Genomic DNA, 20,983 nt, shown 5'->3' on the forward strand with positions numbered 1-20,983 from the left:
AGTGGATTGGAGACCAGCTGACCCAAATTTACCCAACTGTAGCTGCTGTCCTGGGAATTAGAACAGGAGCCTCAAGAGACAGCAATGGGGGGAAACATTTGGACTACAAGGCTCAGCCATGTTAGGGTCTGTAGTGAGCATGAAAGGAGATAGTGTTGTTAAGAACTTAGCATGGGCCCTCCCTGGTGGCGCAGCGGGTTAAAGCACAGCACTGAGAATCTAAAGCCACTTCCGCATGAGTTCGATTCCTGCCTGCCCCGGAGGTGACTACATGGCGTGGCAGACCTCTCCTGACCTGCCCGCTGCTCCCCTCAGCAGTGTACTTTGTCGATCTGCCTGTTCTGCTCCCCACTCTGCCTCTGGTGAAGCCTCTCGCCGCTCCTGAGCCTCTGGTCTGCACCCCAGTTCTGTATGCACAAATAAATAAATCTTAAAAAAAAAAAAAGAAAAAAAAAAAAGAACTTAGCATGGTGGGCCATCCCTGGTGGGACAGTGAGTTAGGACGCAGCACTGCCAGCTAGCTGTAGCTGCTTCAGTGCGAGTTTGATCCCCAGCCCTGGAGCTGACCCACATGGCACAACAGAACTCTCCTGGCCTGCCTGCTGTTCTCCTTAGCATGTACTTTGTCGATCTGCCTATTCTGCTCCCCACTCTGTTTCTGGTGAATCCTCTCACTGCTCTGCACCTCTGGCTTGTACCCCAGTTCTGTATGAATAAATAAATAAAATGAAAAAAAAAAAAACTCAACATGGCACCTGCTACCTAGGAAGTCTCAATAAATGGGGCTCATAGGAGGACCTGGGGGCAAAAACTCGTCTCTGCCAGTGACATCTGCTTGCCTGGGACCTGGGCGGCAGGAGGGAGGCACAGGCCAGCATCCTGACCCCCTTTCCTGGTTGTGGGGAAAGGACTCCTCAATGTATCACTCATTCTCTAGCTCCAGATTCCCAGAGGGCAAGAAGCAGCTGTGTTGGGGGTATGAAGGCAGCAGCTTCTTGGCCCAGGCTTCCTGGGCCCGGATGACAGCCCTGGGAGTATATTTTGGCCTCTCAGTTCTAGTTGTGCGTGTCCGGGAGCCAGTGGAGGCCCAACCTGACTCTGCACCCTTGGCGTCCCATTGCTTCTGGAAACTTCGGCATTGTTCCTCCCTGCTGAAACTGTCCTGTCCCAGACCCAGATTATGTGGAGAGTTTTACCTTCCTGAGAGTAACGGACTTAGGCCTTTCTTGTTTCCATTTTAGAAAAGCTCACGCAATCGCTGATTGGCCCAAGTTGGGTAAGATGCCTACTCAACCTCCCGACAGTGGCCATCGGGCAGCGTCCAAAGGAGATGGCCGCTCCCCAGGTAGCTATGTGGGCTGGGGAGGGATGTGCCCCCAGAAGGGAAGCCACAGGTCACGTGATGCCTCCCCCTCCCCCATCCCCCCAAGCCTGCCGAGTATCCTGCCCGGACAGCAGCGCTCTGGGGTACGGCCACACAGCTGGAGTGCCCAGCACGCTCCTGTTGCAGGAGAGAAGGGGAGCAGAAAACACAAGTCCGGGGGGTGTCTATTTTGTAGAAACATTTCTTTATTTAAAATTTAAAACCATATTACTTCATACAGCAAACTGTGCACTTTGATATATCACAGTGTCTTAAAAAGGAAAATAATCAGATTTGTTTGGAAATTTATTTACATCAGCCTAGAATGATTGGCAAGTAACACAGTTACTATGAAACCCAAATTGTTACAAAATGTTTACAAAAAACTATATTCATAGAAATTCTGCATGTCCACAAAGGGCATCCCCTGAATGGCCCAAAGACCAGTGTGTGGGAACCGTGTTGAGCGGGAGTGGGGGGCATCCAGGCACTCTGGTCTGGGTGGTGGGACAGGTCTGGGGTCTCCCGGTGGCGCTGTCTGGGAACCCAAGTCCCCATCCCAGGAGGCCCAGCCAGGAAGTCGGCCCGGACGGGGTGGGCCGGGGGATTGAGCACAGTGGCGTGACGGCCGTCGAGCATCCAATGCCTGTTTCAGGGCCCCGGGCGCAGACATGTCCCGGCCAGGGCCCGGCAGACCTGCGTTAGGTGCCGCTCAGCCTGATGCATGGGGTCGCAGCGGGCTGCGGACTGTGGGGCCCTGTTCTAGATCTCTTTTCTCTCGCTTGCTCCAGAGATGCTCTGACCCATGGCAGGTGGGCCCGAGAGTTAAGGATTAGAGTTGGGAAGCACAGACAGAGATCTGTGCTTGGGGGCGGGGTGCAGAGGTGGAGGGCGGGGGTACTCCAGGGGAGGGGCCCTCTGCTAGCTGCCATGCAAGGGGAGATGCAGTGATGGAGAGAAGGCAGGTGGCACGGGCTGTGCTGGGACAGGCGGTGCCCAGGCCTCTCATCCTTCACCCCATCACTGCTCTGCTGCATCCGGGCCCCCCAGTCACTCTCTGACAGTTGGCCTCTGGGCCAGCTGGGTCTGGGGAGGTTGTCAGGTGGGACGGACACCTGGCTGGCATTATTGGGCCTGCAGTGCTTCTCTGCAACTAGAGGGCTCGGAGTTTGGATCTGTGAAATACATTGTGGGGTGTTTTGAGGGCTTCTGTTCTAGAAGGCAGGGGATGGAGGCAGGTTGGTAACTAGGCCATCTGGACACTGAGCTGGCAGACTGGCAGTGCCCCTGGGGCCATTCTCTTTAGAAAGTGTCTTCCCTAGCTGGGAGTTGTGCCTTTGCATGTGGATGAGACTCAGAGACCTTTGCCACCTTGAATATCCCAGCTTCCTAGGGTATTCCAGGTGGAGCCTGACAGGTGAAGCCACCTGCAAAGGTGAGTCTGATATAGGTCTCAGGGCCCAGTACCAGCATGACTCTGCTCCCCAGCACAGGCCTAACTGCCCTTGGCCACTCTTGCCCTGGCCCCCTCTCCTCTCCCTTCTGCTATCTTCTCCCCCACCTTCCTCTTATCCTCCCCCCAAGCATGCAAAGGCCTGTTCACCAGCCCCCTTGAGCTCTGCCATCTTCTGGGTCTGGAGCTCTGATGTGTGCAGGCTCTCTGTAGCCCCGGCTCCTGGCCACTTCTGTCTCAGGTGACCCCAACTTTGCTGCTGCAGCCCCCGTCTCTCACCTGTCCCCACCCATACTGGCTGGGTTATGTACACTCTGTGTGCAGACGTGCAGGGGAGGGCGCGTATACACATGGGCTACAGGTCATATATACACTGTGCATATATATATATATATATACAGCATATATATATATCTTTTTACATTCATACATATATTGTACAGAACATTAACCTTCTACCAAAAAGGTTTGTGACTTCACATATGGCCTCAGCTTTAAAATTTTAACTCAAGGACAAATCCAGACTGAAATGAGGGCTTGGTTCATACCTATGTGGGGACAGAGGGCAGAGCTCTTCCCTGGTGGCAGGCAGCTGGGTCTGTCCTAGCTGTGTCTGCCTGACCTGGGAGGCTGTTCCAGATGTGTCCATTTCAGAGATTTGTCTACCGAGCTGGCCTCATCGGTTGCAGCTGTCCACGGCGTGGGGCCTCTCCCAGGTGTGAAGTCCATACCTCTGTTTGTCTAAGATGATAGGCCCCTTCCAGAAGGCTGTCCACACCGGACCATTCCAGACATGGGCCAGAGTTGGGCATATTTCCAGATGTTTGTGCAGACAGCTGGAAGTGGCTGGGAGGGACCAGACTTGTCCTTAGTGATGGTGCTAAAGCCCTCCCCCACATCACCCTGGAAAAGAGGCCAGAGGGGAGCTTCCGATCGTTCTGGGCCTGACTTCCGCTCTCCTCCAGTTTAAGGAGGCAGGGAGAGCTCTGAGCCACTTGGAGCCCTCCCCAGGCTGGGCCAGAGTCCCCCACCTGCCAGTGCTGGCAGTGGGAGGGAGCCAGGATGTGCTCTTGTAGTTGAGGCAGAGTCTTGGCTGTGCAGAGGGACGGTCCTCCCACCCCTCGGGCATGGGGTCAGCTCACTGACCAAGGGGCCATCATCCCTCCCAAGGGCCACCTGACAGTAACAAAGCTCCTGGGGTTTTCTTGTCTGTCCATGGCAGAGGCCATCACAGGGGAGAGAGATGAGGAAGGTCAATGTCCAGAGCCCCAGGCCGGCGTGTCTCCTCACTGCTGCCCCTCAATCTGGCCAGTCTGAACAGGTTGAGAGGAGGCACTGGCATCTTGGGATAGGAGACGGGGATGGAAGACAGGGCACTCTTCTGGTCAGGGCTGGTGTGGGGGACCCCCCCCCAAGGGGAACAGTCCCATCTTTTGTGTCAATCCAAGCCACGTGTCCTAGTCACCCACCAGCCACCCCTCCCTTCAGTACTTCTGGTGTGTGCACACACCCGCTGCCCCCTGGACCACTTCCACTGGTAGGTGGGTGTAGACTTTAATTCTCGTTGTGGGCCCCTTTCCCTGTGCCCAGGATACAGGACCCTGGGAGACACAGCTCACTCTCAGGCAGAGGGGTCACCGCACTGTGAACACGGGCTGGTCTCGACAAACACAGGGCATCAGCGAGAGGCAGCCCGTGGCCATGCACATGGACATGAGGCTTGCGCAGGAGCGAAGACTGGGCAGTGTGCCCCCCCACATCCACTTCAGAGTCTGAAAAATCAGCTCCGTACCTTTCGGGGGGGTCCCCTAGTTGAATTGTGCCTCTAATAGCCATCATCTTCAGCTCCTTCAAAAGAGGTCTCCCTACCCAGGCCGCCGCCTTCTTCCTCCCTCCCATCACAGTGTTCATAGCCTCAGAACACGACATGTTCGTGGAGCATCAGACACAGCCCCCACCAGTGTGGGGACTGTGTGTGGATGTGGCGGGTGCTGTGAAATTATACTGGACAAAGAAAGAGAGTGGTTAGTCGCTGTGGTTGCTGAAAGCAAATTGGAGAGAACATTGTTAGAATCCTGTTATTTGGGAATCACAGACATGTTTCCCCTCCAACAGGACACTGCCTTGAGCAAAGGAGTCACCAGCCAGAAGTCCCTGAAGTGTTGTGCCCCCACTTGGCCAGCCTCCCTGCGATCGTTGATACAATCTGGCAACGCTTTGTGACATAGGATCTCTCCCGGACAAGTGCAAACAGACCCTGGCTCCCTGCCTTCCTGATTGTCTCCGCCCCTGCTGTGAGTTGGAGCGTGTGCATTTGAGCACGTGTGTGGGCGCACACGTGTGAGCAGACACCAGTTCCGCGGCTTTCGAGAGCAGCGTGTACTGACGGCACCCTCGCTCTCTCTGCACCCCCACACACTCACAGGCGGACACCTTGATGACATGGCTTCTCCTTTTAGACATATTTGGCAACGCTGCTGGTTTTATCTTGTCACCCACCCTCTATCATTTGGTGCACACACACACAGACACACACACACACCCCGCAGCATACATTCGTGAGGCAGATGTACAAATGTGTACTCACCAGAACCCCACGGCGACATGGCTTTTCCTGTTTTTACATTTATGGGGCTCCACTGCTTGCCCATATTTGTCTCCGCACCCCCAGTTCACATACCTGCACACACACACACACCTACACACCTCTGAACAGAAGGATCCTCCTATTATTGCATGCCCTCGACTCTCATATGGCCAGATCTGTCCTTCACTCCCAGCCCCCAGAGCTCACTCACATGAAGGCAGACACCAGTGTGTGCGCGCGCGCACACACACACACACACACACACACACGCACACGCACACGCACACGCACGTGCCCACCCATGGAAGCTCATGTCTTGCTAGCTCACATGCATTGGCTCTGTGGTGCGTCCAGCACTCTCCCCTTCCTGTGCACGCTGCCTGTCGGAGCTGCTGCGATTCTGGAAACCAGCTGGTTAGGTTCTGCAGCTCATAGTTTCGAAGAGCCCACAGTGCTCGCCTGCTTTGGGATTCCCGGGGGGGAGCTGGAGATTACCCTTCACTCAGCTGAGAAGGTCCTTGAGACTTAAGTGCAGCTTTTCTCTAACCAGGACCCCAGGCAGAAACAGAAGAGGTGGGAGGAAGGTGGCCAGCGCCTCCTGGGTCCCTGTCTAGAGCCTCTGGTCCCTTTGTCCTGCTCAAAGACTGCCCTCTGCCCTCGGCTGTGAGAAGCCCCGTGAGTCCCATTCTGTTCTCTTTAAGGACACTTTGCTCCTAACCCTTTCTGTCTCAATTCTTTTCCCGGAGCCTTAAACTCACAGACCTCTAGAGTGACCATCACAGCCAGCTGGCCCACCCCTCACTGTTACCTCATCGGCTACTACTTCTCTAGCGTTCCCCCAAGCCCCACAAGGGCCCAGCTGCTCTGAACAAGACACCAGGGCCCACAGGGCCTTGTCTCTCTGTGTGGGTCTTTGGTTAATCTCCAGGAGGCAGTTTCTCCCTCCCCACCCTTGGGGCTGCTACCAATATAATCTGCCTTTTCCTCGGGAGTATCTTTAGGGTTAGCAAGTCTGGAGGCCATATGACTTTAGGGCCCTCTGGACGTCTCCACCTACCCCAAAGTTAGCTCGTGCAGTAGGACACCATCCTCCTAGCTGGAGACTGTGATGACATTCACTATAATCTAGGCTCCCCTTCTTCCAAGATGACAGAAAGATCTGGTCAACTGGCCAGATGGGAAGTTGCTGATGAGTGGATGGCCAAGAGCCTAAGCTCCCAAATGCTATCAGGGCTTAGAAAACAGCTGGGAATAAGCACAGTCAGCTCCGTGGCTCGAGAGCCCATGAGATTCCCATGAAATCCACTCGTCCTCCAGGCTCCAAAGACCAGATGAGTCTCTGGGCATCCTTTGCGAGAGATTCAGGGGGTCCTCACACCTCTGGCCAGAGAATGGGGGAAATATGCTCTGAAGCTGCCCCGCTTTATGCTCCCAGGGGCCTCCTGGAGGAATCGGAGCCACTGGGACGTTGTCCATGGATTAAAAATGGCGGCCCCTGCATTCTCCTCTCTCCCGGACCCAAACTCCATTTCTCCCCCACGGGGCTTTCTGTTTTCAATGTTGCAAAGCAGGGGCTGCCACGGTGGCGCCAAGTCCTGGAGATCAGGCCGGTGTAAGCCGCTCCTGATGGACAGAGTCCTCCTCCTGCCCAGGCACGTGGGGCTGCCGCCCCCCAGCTTCAGCTCCCCTTGGCTGTCACAGCATGGCATCCGTAAGGGGCCCAAGACGTGTGTCTTTTGCCTGACGGTCAAGCCCAGGCCTGAGCTCCCGGGGAAGGAGTGGTGACACGAGAGCCGCTCCTCTGTTTCTTTGGCCTCAGCAGGGCCGTGGCTGTCACTTCTGGCCATGGGGAGCCGAGGGGCAGGTGAGTTTGGCCTGAGAGAGGCATGTGCTTCCTTTGGCCGTGGCTGTCTTGGCTGGCAGCTGTAGAAACCCATAGAAGAAACAAGAGAAGAGTGAAGCCCAAGCAGCTGGCTGGGGGCCTGCTGGTTTTCCACTGGGTAAGGGCAGAGGCCTCCTGGCTCATTAGCCAGGCAGCAGCTCTGGTCCCCAAGCCCAGCAGGGGGGCAGGGGCCTCTCCTTCCTGTCTGCTTTGCTTCCCTCCATCCTGCCCCCAGGCCTGTGGGCTGCACCCCCCCGTGCCTAGGGGAACACAGGGGCCAGTGATGTGCTGCAGGTCATGCTGTCCTTGCCCGGGAGCCGGCGGTCATTGAATGTGTGCATGTTGATGACAGCGTCAGTCTTGACCATCATGGGAGGCTGTGGCTTGTGCTTGACCCGACGCTGGCAGGTAAGGGAGAAACGGATCTCGTCGGCCACGGTGCTGCAGAAGGAACGCTGGGGAGGGAAGAAAGTGAGGGACACGTGGGTCAGGCCTAGCCCTGCGGCTTCAGCCAGCTCCCCTGCTTCTCCCAGAGCCTGTCTAAGGCTACCAGGTCTGGCTCATACTCCAGCCACCCTCTCCCCCACAAAGGATCATCAGCCTGCTCAGCAGCCTACAAAGCCTCATGTTCTCCTTTGGAGACTGGAGGGGGGCGGGGGGCTGGGGGGTGGGAGGGGGATAGGAGCTGCTTGTCCCCATCCTGTCACTGAGGAAACCGGGCGTCTGATTAGCACACATGCATGATTTTCTCCCACTAGTTTGAGTCCAGCAAACAGCCAGTTTTGTCCTGTGACTCCGGCCCAGTCCTGGCCCAGAGTTAGGGCTTAAACACTTGATGACTGTTGGGATAAGCCTTTTCCCAGCTAAGCGGCTGGTGCTTAGGAAGGTCTAGCATGTGAACTCAAGGTAGCAACTGGGAGGAGCTCCCTGGAGCTGTTGGGTAGCTGTGGCCAGCTCTGGCCTGTGTCTCTGGGGGATGCAAGAGGACAACACAGATGCAGCAGGCAGGTGCCCACAGCTGGGACTTGCACAAGGCCAGCAGCCAGACATGGCCCTGGGCTTGTCCAGGAAGGCGCCCTCTGTGCCTCAACTTCCTCAGTGAGGCTGAGCGTGAGCACCTGTACAGGCGGTGCAGGCCGCGTGGTGTAGGGAACAGGCTGGCTTTGAATCCTGGCTCTGTGTCTTGCCAGCTGTGTGCTCCTGTTGCTGTCCTGGTCAACACAGAATGGCGCTCCATGCCAGCCCCTTTCCCCCATTCTGAAAATATTTGTTGAGACCCTACTTGTATCTGCCCTGGTCTAGGTGTTACGCACACCGCAGGACCTTATGGCCTAACGGTGGGGCCGAACCATACACAGGAGAGCAGACAAGCAATTTTAGGTTGTGAGAACTATCGTTAAGAGAATCAGTTGGGGCCCTCCCTGGTGGCGCAGCAGGTTAAAGCCCAGCACTGAGAATCTAAAGCCGCCTCCTCATGAGTTCGATCCCCGCCTGCCCTGGAGGTGACCACATGGCGTGGCAGACCTCTCCTGACTGGCCACTGCTCCCCTCAGCAGTGTACTTCGTCGATCTGCCTGTTCTGCTCCCCACTCTGCCTCTGGTGAATCCTCTCTCACCCTCTGCATCTCTGGCCTATACCCCAGTTTTGTACCAATAAATAAATAAATAAAATCTTTTAAAAAAAAAGAGAATAAGTTGGTGAATGGGACAGAGGGGGGTTGGAAGTAGACGCGAGGGAGGGCGACTCGAGAAGGTGACATGTGGCTTAAAACCCAAATGACCAGAAGATGCCAAGAATTTGGGGCTCCAGGAGAAGAGCTCTGAAGAGGGGGGACAGCACTGCAGAGGCCTGGAGGCAGAAATGCACTTGGTGCGCTGAGGCCAGTGTGTATGGAGCCCAGCAAGCGAGGAGGGATGGGGAGCCGCTGGGGGGCGAAGCGGCTGGACGTCCTTGCTTCGTCACACTGAGCCAGCCCCTACTGTTCAGGGGCATTTGGGCTTATTATAATCAATACTCTGCCAAGCACCCTTGTGCACAAAACACAGATCCTTGCCCGCTTCCACTGGGAGGGTTTCTTACTGTAGAAACTGACTAGTCAAAATGTGTAGACATTTCAAAAGACTGACCACCGCAAAGTTACCTTCCAGAAACGGGCTCCCAAGGAGCTCCCTAGCAATGCAAGAACGCCCCGCCCCCCAATTCCACGCTAACTGTACTGCGCATGCTCTTCCCTCCTCTTTGCTGACTCAGGCTTACTGGTTATCATGGACTCCTTCACTTTTGGGGGGCGGATGAAAGGGGGCACCTGCTGCTCTGTAGTCCTCTCCCCTGCCTGGCGCCACTGCAGTCCCCTTCCAGACTGGCTCTGCCGGGCTCTGCACTTGTCCGGGGCAGGTGCCTCTCCAACCCCTCACATCAGGTGCACTCTTGAATCACCCCGGGCACTTTCAGGCACCGATGCCAGACTGCCCCACAGACCAATGAAAGCGACAGTGTCTGGGAGCAGGGCCAGAGCATTACCACTTACAACCTCTCCCAGAGATTCTGACTTGCTACCTGGGCCCAGATGGGTACCCGACCACACGTGACTAATCGCGTGCGTTGAGCCTAGTTTTACCATGCTTGGGCTAGCCGCATCTCTTCTTTAAGCTCTGGTTTGGGCACTTGCAAATATATGCAGGAGTAGAGCGCATGGTGTAAGGAGCCCCCCTGGGCCCATCCCCCCAGCTCCAACAACTACCCTGGGAGGTTTCTGGCGGGCAGCGGCTTGGCTGGAGTAAGGTTTCAACAAGGCACGGGCTTGCTGTTTGGAGGGGGGACTGGAGAGGGGACAGGCAGGCCCGGCCAGAGGCTGCTGAGGGGCAACAGCGACGGGACGTGCCGAGTCAGGGCACAGGTGGGCTGCCAGGGCTCCCCGGAGGTGAGGCGGGGTGCAGGCGCCGTGGGGAGACTGAGGCCAGGGTCCCCGCTCTCGGACTCACCTGCTCGCGCTCTGCTGTTCTGCGGAGCTTGTAGACAAACTCGCCCACGGCCACGAGCACGGAGAGGACGAGGCCGGCAGCCAGGACGATGAAGATGCCCCCGATCTTCTGGATGCCCAGGGCGCTGGCTTCTTTGTTTTCTTCCTCGGGACACCCGCTGCCCCGCCACCACTTCTCCTTCATGACGTGCAGCTTGTCCTCCTCCTGCAGCTGCAGGATGGCGATGGTGATCTTGTCCCGGTATGGGGAGCCTGTGCCGGGAGGGGGGCCCGGCTGTGAGCGCCCCAGCCCTCCCGTGGGGCCCCCCAACCCCCATGTACCCACCACTGCCACCAGCCCTCTCGGGTGCTCATGAAGGGAGCCCTACGGGAGGGCCCCACTTTGTCTTTTTTATGGAAATAACTTTGGCTGATAACATCACGTGGGTGAGACGTTGGGGTGTCTCACCTGTGAACCCCCGTCTGCACAGGTCCCCGCTGGCTCAGAGTGTCAGGGCCAGCGGGCGCCCCCTGAGCCTGGGCGCCCAGCCTCTGCTCACTCCCCTCTGTGGGGCGGGACTGACCACAGGCGCTGTGAGGCTTCCCCCTTCATCTCTGAGTGCAGCGAATGCTACCTTGGGGGGCTCAAGAGCGTGAGCTGGGAGGGGGAGCAGGAGACTGTGCTGTGGGACGTGGGGGCCTCGCCCGTCCCTGCCCCTCAGCCCCGTCTCACCCATGGGCGTGCCGATGCCGTAGCCCTTGGAGTCGATGAGGCCCCCGATCTGGGTGAGGTTGCAGTTCCTCTGGGTGACGTACTCGATGGTCGTGGACTCCATGAGCAGCGCGTAGTCCGCCGTGAGGGCCCGCTGGATGCCTTCCTCATTGTTCTTCACCAGCGCCGAGGGCTTGCTGCTCATGAAGGCCCACATCTTCTCGAAAGTGGAGATCTTGGATTTCTGGGCCAGGTGGGAGGGATGATGCACACAGTGACTGAATGCACCGTGGACCGAGCACCGCTCCACTTGCCAGGCGGGGGCACGAGGCCCTGGGTGGGCCCCAAACGCACAGGGGTGAGAGCTCAGGGCGACGCGCAGGCCCACGCACCCCGGAACCCTGGGCTCTATGCTATGGCACCAGAGGCTGTCAGGCTGGTCTTGTACAAGTGAACTTGCTTTCTCTTATACTTAGCAAACGGTTTCTATTCAGGCCCTGGTCTAGGTGCTTTATCTGCACCAACTCGGATTTTCATCACAGTGACAGCAGGCGGCACAATCATTAGCCCATTTTACAGACGGGGCCATTGAGGCGTGGTTAGGTGCTTCCTGAGGTGTCTCAGGAGCTACGTGGCCACTACAGCCCATGTCCCTCACCACTCAGCTGGGCCTTCTCTCCCCACTGGGAGAGTAGAGGGAAGAGGTGGATGCCCTGAGGGCATCGCTGTGGCTTTTGGGGCCAACACTCCTACTCCACCAGAGCAGGTGCCTCACTGACTGGCAGAACGCCTGAGCAGGGTGAAACAGCAGAGTGGGACGGAGGGGCTGGCTGGAGGGGGTCTGTGAGTGCTGTGCCCCCTGACCATGGCAGTCCCCAGCGCGCTCGGGCTGGGTGCCTGGTGGGGGCTGCTGTGTTCGTCCTACCTGGCCTGGCAGGGGAGACTCTGAGAAGGGCTGGAGGGGGGGTGCAGGCGTTCGGAGGGAACAGGGTGGATCAGGACAGTGGCATTCATGAGTTTTCTTGGGTGCCTGGTGCCTGCCAAGCGCCTGCTCCCAGCAGGGGTCAGCCCCACCCCCGGTCCTGGAGCAAGTGGCTCTGCAGGTCCCAGATTGTTGAGGCAGATGGGAAAGGATGCCATGAGCTCGGGCACCTGAGGTGACAATTGGCCTTGAAGTTGGCTGTGATGCTGATTTCAAGAGGTTCTTCTCTTCCCGCAATAGCTGTCAACAAGCTTATACCCTCCAAACCTGCAGACAGTTGCCTCTGCCTCCCTACATGGCCCCTCACTGTGCTTATCCTATATCTTGGGGCTCCCGATCTCAACCACCTCCATTCTCGATATGCTGTTCTTAATTTCTGCCTTCTGCTCTTGAGCAATTCCGTGATTCCAGAGCCTATCCCCTCTGAGGGATACAGCCAGGGCCCCTCCTGGACCCATTCTCCTGACCTGCTCCCCGGGGGCCTGAGTTCCCGCCACTGGCCTGAGCTAGCGTCACCCTCCCAGGGAATGGAGCCTCCCATCCCTAAGACTCCTGCATCATCCTGCCTGTCCCAGCCCCCGTGGGAACTCTAATAAGCAGTGTTTCGGGGCCAGTCACCCAAATCAATTAATGGAATCGTTTGGAGCAGCCAATACAAGGCGATGTGCCAGGACACAGAGGCTTTTTTTATCAGTGAAATTGGCAAGAAAGTAAGTTTCAGGCTCATGACTTTCAATTCCAGCCGCTTCAAAGAAGTAAATTGATTTTCCCCAACTGAAGATACTTAATCTTGAGAATTTAACATTTCCGTACAAGAAAATGAATATAGGTATATATGCGTATATATATAAATATATATCAATTCCAAAGGGAGCTGAATCCCGGGACGTGTGTGGGGCGGCAGCAGCGATGTGATTCCATGCGAGACCTTGCGTATTTCCTATATGGGGAAGGAAGCCTTTCCCCAAGTTGACTGGCTTTGTTATCCCTGGACGTGGACTCTTTGGCCTTCTCGGCTCCACTCACTCTAGCAGTTAATCACGTCTCTTGGGTTATTTCTGTGGGGACCGGGGAGACTCCCTGAGTCTGCGGCTCCTTCTTGCTCTTGCAGCCCACTTGCCCGGGACAAATTTGCTTACCCTCCGGGTGTCGGCACCAGCCCCAGAGGGTCACCCAGGAGGTAAAGGCTGCAGACTGTCCCCTGCAGGGGCAGTCAGGAGGTGAGTTGCTTGTGGAGGTCCTGGGAGATGCTAGCTCTACCCACGGACTCTGGCGTCACACCAGCCTGCATGCAGACCCAGTGTCTGGGACCAGCAGCTAGTGATGTCCCAGCCCTGAGCCTCACTTTCTATACCTGCAAATGGGGGTTCGCTCAGCACAGAGCGTGGTCCCTAGCAGTGCTTAGTTAGGTGGCTGGTGTCCTTCTTTCTCTGCCCAACTCTTAAAGGCTGTTTGCTCATCTAGAAATTAGGGTACTCAGGGGTAGACACTCCAGGGACTGACAGGCCAGGCGAGGCACTGTATGTAAGCGAGGGATGCCGAGTGGAATTTCAATAGGCTGCAGGGACTGTTGTCTCTTGCCGAGGTCACTTCTGACAATTGTTCTGCGGGATCCCCAGCTCTGACAGGCCAGGTCTTCCACGTTTTCAAGAAGTTAGAAATATGAATTTTTTAAAGGCAAAGTCAGTTTTAAAATGCTGGCAACTAATTAAATATACATCAGCAAGGGGTGGCTCCCCTCCCAAATCACCTCTGCGGGCTGAGTAGGCCTCTGTGCCACCGGTCTCAGTGATAAATAGTAAAAACAGCCACAAGTCACGTGTGGTGGACAGGGTCAGTGGGTTCTACGCAGTGATGGGAGTCATCCTCCCGAATCATGGCAGTAACTCCAGGCAGTGGGAGTGTCCCTGCACCCATAGTATAGATGAGACGAGCGCAGGGAGGGTCAGAGGGCCCTCAGTAGCTTAGCAGCTTCCAACAACTTTGCACCATCACTTGGGCCAGCCTGCTGCCCTGTCCCCTGGGCCAGCCAGCTGCCCTGCCTCCCAGGCCAACCTGCTGGAGGTGCATCCAGGGGAGAAAGCCTTTGATTTATGTTTTGTGTGGCTGGCACTGAGCACACGTGGTATATCCAGGAGTGCAATCAAATCCTCTTGCTAATTGCCACATGGTAAGAAACAACACCCATGTCATAAGGTGAGCAGACTGAGGCGTGAAGACGTGACTTGCCAAGGCCAGTGAGCAAAGTTGGCACCCACGACTCAAGACCTGGCCTGACATTAAGGCCTGCAGTAAGAGACTGCACGGGGCTGCACCCTGAATCCCGAGGTCCCCTGCTGTTCCTTCCTCCTTCCCTGCTTCTGCTTGGAGGTCTGGCTAAGGCTGCTCTGATGGAGCTGCGGCTGGCCAGGAGCAACTGGCACTGAGATCGGGGAGCCTGCCTGCTGGGCAGAGTCTGCTGGGCAGAGCCAGGGCTGGACTGGATGGCCTTCCCTAGTGCCCTCCATGCTCAGCTACTGAGGTGGGGTGTGCCTGAGCAAGAGGGAGGTCTTGGCTGTGCCTAGGGGTTGGGGGGCCTGGCCTTCATGGCCTGGCTCCCGCCCCTTTCCTGAGCGCCGCCACACTCGGTCCCACCCACGTGCGATGTGCCGCCCCTACACCACACCGCACCAAGGAAGGCCAGGTCCCCCGAAGCTGTCTTCTGCCCGGCCCTCCCCGCCAAGAACCCGCTTCCCCAACATTCCCCTTTACATTTTTGCCTACAGATTTTTATAGCCAAAACTGCTTTCAAAGGCCACCTTTTTCATCTCCTAATTAATTTTTATCTTCCAAGACACAGGGAAGACAACACAGGAGATGCTGTTTGTGATGTCGGCTGCTCCCCAACAACTCTTCGAATAAAATTGGAAAGCTGGGTCTGTGGCTAGCCACGCAGTCTCCATGGTGGCAGGGGTGGGCTGCTGGGCAAGGAGTGGGCCCCCCACCCTGGGTTGTGGCTTCCTGCCGTTGCCATCTCTCCCCCCTCCTCCCCTCTCTCTCCTACTCTCAGCCACGGGGGCATTTTTACGACGGTTTGCAGCCTCACCAGGAACGCAGGCCAGCCACGTCAGGGTCACCTGCTGGGCACTCTGGGACACGCCACTGCCGTGCATGCTGTCCTCCGCAATCTCTTGCATTTGCTCCACTTGGATCCTTTTATCCCACCCTTTAATTCAACAACGGCATCCACTCAGCAAGAACTATCTGAGCAGCGACGGTGTGCCAGGCCTGGCGGAGGCTGGGGTTCCGTCCTCCCCAGGGGTCTCAGGGACAGTGGCTGGGTCTTTGGTGAGGCAATGTGGACTGAGTGGCTGAGCACCCCCTCACCCAGCCGGCCTAGGTTCAAATGCCAGCCCTGCATTTTACTAGCTGTGTGACAGGGGCGAGTTAGCCTTCCTCCAGGTTACTCAGTGAGCCTGACTTTCATTATGTGTAAAACAGATGATAATCAACAAGCCTCTGCCCTCCGGGGTTGCTCCCAGGGTGAGGTGAGTAAATGCAGCTATAGCGCTTGGAGTCTGCCTGGCACACAGTAAATGCTCAGTAAATGCCATTACTGTTGACTGCCCAGTGGCTCCCAGACATCTAGCGGCCACTCGTCGAGCGAGTGCCACCCAGTGCCAGCCGTCCGTGTACTTGTACCAGGGACCATGGGAGCAGGCCTTTGCAGTGCGGCGGGAGGCGCTGCACACTTAATCTTACGTCCCAGCTCTCCATCACTGACGTGCTGTGCGATCATGGGTAGAGCGCACATGCCCACCCCCGCCACGGGCCTCCCTCTCTAGGCTCAGCTCAGGCCCCTTCCAGCAGCAGCTTGCAGTCACAACTAGGGGTCCCGCCTGGCCTGCGTGGGCGGAGGGGCCAGAGGTAGGATGAAGCCCAGCTCTGGAGGGCAGGGGCCGTGGGGCGGGGCCGTCTATGCTGTGCTCCTAGCCCGTGGCGTGAAGCAGGCTAGGAGCAGACTCTCCTCCGCCTCATGACAGCCTCACGGCTGCTGCCAGCAAAGGGAGCCTGGGAAGAAGAGCTTCGTTTGAATTAAAGCAGGAGATGATGTGGCCAGACAGAAGAATTAACCGATCTGGAGAGCAAATGGAGCTTGTTCTGCAGGGAGCTGGGGTTGCTGTTTCTGGCTGAAGGCCCCCGGCGTGCGGGGCCCGTGCGCACCCGTGTCCAGCTGGGTGACAGCATCTGTCCCTGCACTGCCCGCCTCCTGCACTGCACGCAGGGAAGGTGGGTGAGGGTGGGGCAGGCTGTGGGAGGTCCTGCGTGATGCCGGGGACAGCAGCTTGGTGGGGAACTGGGACTGGGCGCTCAGAAACCAATCTGAGCATCTTAGCATGGAGGGAGCAAGGGCATCCAATCAGCGGCGATGAGCCAGCGCGGGGCTTATTTATGCCGCTTCTCTTTGATCGGGAGCCCTGCTTAGAGGCGGACTCATGCGTAATGCATGAGAGATGCTCTGGCACTGTCAAAGGGCTGGGCCACAGCCGGGGGTGGGCACAAGCAGGCACGCACGCACCCACCCTCCATACCACACCACGCATGCACACACATGCAGGGGCTGTCGCACACTGCCCCCTCTGCCCCGCACCTGGGCACGCCTCTGGGGACATTAGGCAGACGGCTGTGCTTACACCCTGCCCATAGACACGGAGACATCTCCCTCGCGAATACTCCCAGGCACACGGCCACGTGTCCAGGGTCACTCGCCAGAGTGCACCCCAGATGCAGCCGCTGCCCAAGCACAAAGGCACGTGTGCCCACATGGGCAGGCCCTTGTGCAAGGCCCCCCGTGTGCACAGACCTCCATGGAAGCACGCTTCCACGTGCAATACACTGAGACGTGCACACACGCACGTACACACCTCCCAGGCTGTGTAGACTCATGGACACGCACAGGGTCCCTGAGGCTCCTCACACACCGGTAATGCTTCAGTCTTCCCCTCGCAGGTGGGGGGCTGCGCTTACTGTGTCTCACGCAGCAGCACCATCCAGAGGGTGCCCTTTGGGGCCGTGAAGTGGGGGCAGGGCAACATGTAGGCACCCAGCAGGTGGGAGGCTTTTCCACCCACCCCCTTCCTACTGTCCCTACTCAAGCCTCGTTGGGGGTTCCATCCATCCCTCACAGCCTGGAGGGAGGTGAGGCCTGGGGAAGGGAAATCCTCGCGGTTTCTAGACCCACCAAGAGCAATTGACTAGTAAGCCAACACATGAATGGATGGACCTGGAGCCCGAGTTCCCAGGTCCTGGCATGTCTGAGACGTGATTTCCAGGCCAGCGGAACCAGCTGCACCTGGGAGCTTGGCAGTCTGCACATGCTCACCCTCATCCCAGACCTGAACCAAAGTGCTGAGGGTGTGCGCCCCGCAATCTGGGCCCCCCAAACCCACAGGGCATTTGGATGCATCTCAGGTCAGAGCCAAGACGGAGACACGGGCTTGGGAGGAAGGCGGACCCGGGTCAGTGCCTGGCTCCTTCAGCTGCGAGCCCTTGCACACACGGCTTAGATGCTCTGCGCCTCACCTTCCCCACATGCAGAGTGGAAATGGTCATAGCGCCTGCGTCACAGGGTCGGTCATGAAGATCAAACGAGGCCAGGTGTCACCACAGTGCCTGGCCGCCGCGGCGGTAGTGACGGTATCACCTCCTTTCTAAAGAACGTTTACAGCTACTGGCTCTCGGGACTGGACAGGCTCCTAAACCCTCAGCTTCTCTAGTAGAAGATGATCAGACATGGGGGAACCCGAGCCAACACCGTCATGCGGGAGGCGCCGTCAGGGCCGGATCCCCGTCAGAGCAGACGCCCAAGCAGGTGGTGGGCCTTATCCCGACGCCACCCAGGGCACGGCACGCTCTTCTTCAAGGCTGAGCCTCTGCTGCCCTCGGGGCTGAAGCACTCATCACCATGCCAGCCCAATCTCGCAGCGATGGACCCAAACCAAGGATGGGGGGCCCTGGAGCCAGGCATTGGGTCACGGCCTGCTTATGCTTGTATCTAGGCCACCCTGCTCCTTTCCCTCCTCTTGGCACACCTCCCCGCCTGCGCACCTCCCCGCCTGGTGCACCTCCCCACCTGGCGCACCTCCCCACCTGGTGCACCTCCCCACCTGTCCTCCTCTGCTGACTTAAGGAATAGCACATCCACCCTGCTTGTCCCAGCTACAGAAACTTCCAGGATCCATGCTTGGATCAACCCCACTGGCCATATCACCTCAGTTCCCCTGAGTCAGCTGGTCTCAAAGAGAGGGGCTGAGCCCTCGGGACTTCTGCCCTGTCGGCTCTGTGGTTAGGGAAGCGCATGGTGTCGCAAAGGGGAGGCTCTCACCTTGAAGAAGGTCATGGTGGCGCCGTCCTTCACAGCCCCATACTCAATTTTGGTTTGCTTGGCCAAGTCATCCGCAGAGTCTATGGGGGATTCCATTCGCTCTACGGTCAGAAAGGCAGCCAGGTTGGCCGTGTAGGAGGAGATGATGATGAGCGTGAAGAACCACCAGATGCCGCCAATGATGCGCGTGGAGAGGGCCTTGGGCATCAGTTCAGACCCTGGCAGGAGAGGAGACAGGTGGTTCCAGACAACTACCGATGGGCTGCTCTGCTCAGTCCTTCAGGTCATACCCTTCACCAAGAGCCTAGTTAACAGCTCAGCTCCTTTCCCAGGCCAGCACTTCTCCGAGTGTCTCCCTGGACCAGCTGCATCAGTATCACTGGGTGCTCATTAGAAACGCACATTCTCAGGCCCCACCCCAGGACCACTTCAGGTGGGGCCCAGAGGGTTTGAGAAGCCCTCTAGGTGACTCTGATGCAAACCAACCTCTAAGAACTGCTGCCACGATCCACTCGTACATGCACATCTCACAGGCTCGTCAACACGCTGCTGCCCATCTGTGGAATGCCTGTGTGGGTCAGAGCCGCTGGGCTCAGAAATCTGGGTTCTGCAGTGAATCCTGCTTCTAACTCCCTTTGTCTTCCTGGACCAGACACCTCCCACCCTGGGAATCTGCAAAGTATGGAAATCGTCCTTCCTCTGCCCCAGCCTCACACAAACCCTGCGATGCCGCAGTGATATAATTTGAGGAGAAATTGTGTTGGAAATACAAGAGGTATACAAATAGAAGATTGCTATGCGGTACTTTGCAGGAGGAGAAAAATCAACATTTTTTGAAGCTCTTTGCCAAAATAGATCTCTCTTCCTCCCCGACCTTGGGTGTGGAGCACAATTTAGACGAAACCTTCTAACTGAAGTAATTAACTAGGCAGCTTTCAAGAGATTTAAATAGCAAGTGACTCCTGAACTTTCCAGAATATTTGGACCTGCAATCTGAAAAGCATCTGCTTTGATATGGATGATTTTTTTTTTCTCAAAGAAATCACTCAAGGGAGAGTTTTTCAAATACATAACTATTTTTCTCCCTCCTAATCAAAACCTCACAGGGACTACATCGGGGGCCTGTGCTTTTGAATAGCAGCAGGAGGTCGAAGAGGAGAAGCTATTACTGCATTGAGGGGTTTCCAGGTCTTCCCCAACTGTCACCGAACAAAGATGACGGACAAAGAAGCAAGGTGAGGCTTCCGGATACTCATTAATACTGGAGACAGAATGAGGCATTTCCCGTGAAAGCTGCTTGCCACCTCCCAGCTGCTGGAGACTTGGAGCTTCTCAGTTTCCCCTCCCAACCAGCCCCCAGTCTCACCTGCCTGGCCCGCCCCCAGGCCACTCCAACCTAGGGCCCGAGCTGTCCCCCAAAGGGAGACTGCCTAATGTTCGTTTGCTTGGGGAGCTCTGCCAGACTGTTGAACCCCAACTCAGATCTGAGCCCCTGGCCTGGCCTCTGTCATGGCTGGGATGTCTGTATGGGGGTGGGGGGGGCTTATATTATGTTTCATCTCCTTCAGTCAAGCACCCAGCACAGGGCCTGGCATGCAGTGGGCACTGGGACACAGTGGAGTGTCATTCATTTATTTTTCCATTTGGCATTTGCTGGTTGATGTCCACTGAGGACACACACAGAGGGGCATGGAGATACGTCTCTGTCCCTTGGGTTTCCCTCCCTCTCCTGGCCCCTAGTCACTCACAGGCCATCAGTGGGACTCTAAAACAGAGATGTTGGCTGCTTTATTCGCCAAGATGAGAGGTTCTGGGCTTGTGACTCAACAGCAATGACCCAGGCTGGCAGCTGGGGAGGCTTCTCCCTGGGGATCTTTCCTGGCTGGGGGTTCCCTTTACCCACCCTCTGATCCATGGCTCTGCCCCAGCCCCTGGCATCCAGAGTGGGCACTGTACCTTCTGAGCTATTTGAGGGGCTGCATAGCCTTCCCGAGGTGGGCCACCAGCTGGGGCAGCACCTGACCCTCCTTCAGTGGGATGCAAGAGAGGGGTGTCTGTCCTTCATCAGAGTCCCCATCTCGGAGGTACTCAGGCCGAAGTCCCTTCCTCAGACATGGCCCTTCCCACTCCCCGGCTCCCCGAAGCCAGGTCCTGTCCCAGTGACACCTGCAGTTCTCTTAGTCCATCTCTGCCCTCCACCTCCATGACCAGTATCTCAGTTCAGGACTTCTCATCTCACTCCTGCAATGGCCTCGAAGCTTCCGTCCCCCCTTCCCTATCCACAGTCCAGCTTTGCTCAGCCAGGTTTGATCGTGTTGAGGCCATCCAGTGGCTGGAGCCGAGCAGCTGGGAGGAGCCCTGCGTGCCACGGACGGGGCAGCTCATCTGCGTTCTCCTTGGCCCCTAAGCCAGCAAAGCCATGCAGGGACAGAGGCAGGGACCAGGCCAGGGCCATGCCAGGCCTTCCAGGCACATCCAGCTTTCTGATGGCTCCACAGGGCGGAGGCTGCCCTTGAGGATAGAAGGACTCTGCTGACTCCACAGGGGCTGAGGGCACCCTGGGAGGAGCACCCCAGGGAGGAGAAGCACCCCTGGGAGGAGGAGCACCCCTGGCGGGAGGAGCACCCCTGGCGGGAGGAGCACCCCTGGGAGGAGGAGCACCCCTGGTGGGAGGAGCACC

The 20,983-nt window shown here is 57.2% G+C and overlaps 1 protein-coding gene across 1 annotated transcript in view; it reads right to left on the reverse strand.

Annotated features, from left to right (window-relative positions):
- Positions 1 to 1,608: 1,608 nt before the first annotated feature.
- The window catches only part of GRIK3 (glutamate receptor, ionotropic, kainate 3), a 186,925-nt gene continuing 167,550 nt past the window's right edge, over positions 1,609 to 20,983 (reverse strand). The window contains exons 13-16 of the mRNA XM_004678805.2: positions 18,304 to 18,521; positions 10,979 to 11,201; positions 10,268 to 10,518; positions 1,609 to 7,740 (exon numbers count right to left, since the gene is read on the reverse strand). Coding sequence (XP_004678862.1) covers positions 7,546 to 7,740; positions 10,268 to 10,518; positions 10,979 to 11,201; positions 18,304 to 18,521 — 887 coding nt within the window. The 3' untranslated portion in view covers positions 1,609 to 7,545. The remainder of the gene's footprint in view (positions 7,741 to 10,267; positions 10,519 to 10,978; positions 11,202 to 18,303; positions 18,522 to 20,983) is intronic.

This window comes from Condylura cristata, unplaced genomic scaffold (assembly GCF_000260355.1).
Source record: "Condylura cristata isolate star-nosed mole 26May11 unplaced genomic scaffold, ConCri1.0 scaffold00008, whole genome shotgun sequence".
Taxonomy (NCBI): domain Eukaryota; kingdom Metazoa; phylum Chordata; class Mammalia; order Eulipotyphla; family Talpidae; genus Condylura; species Condylura cristata.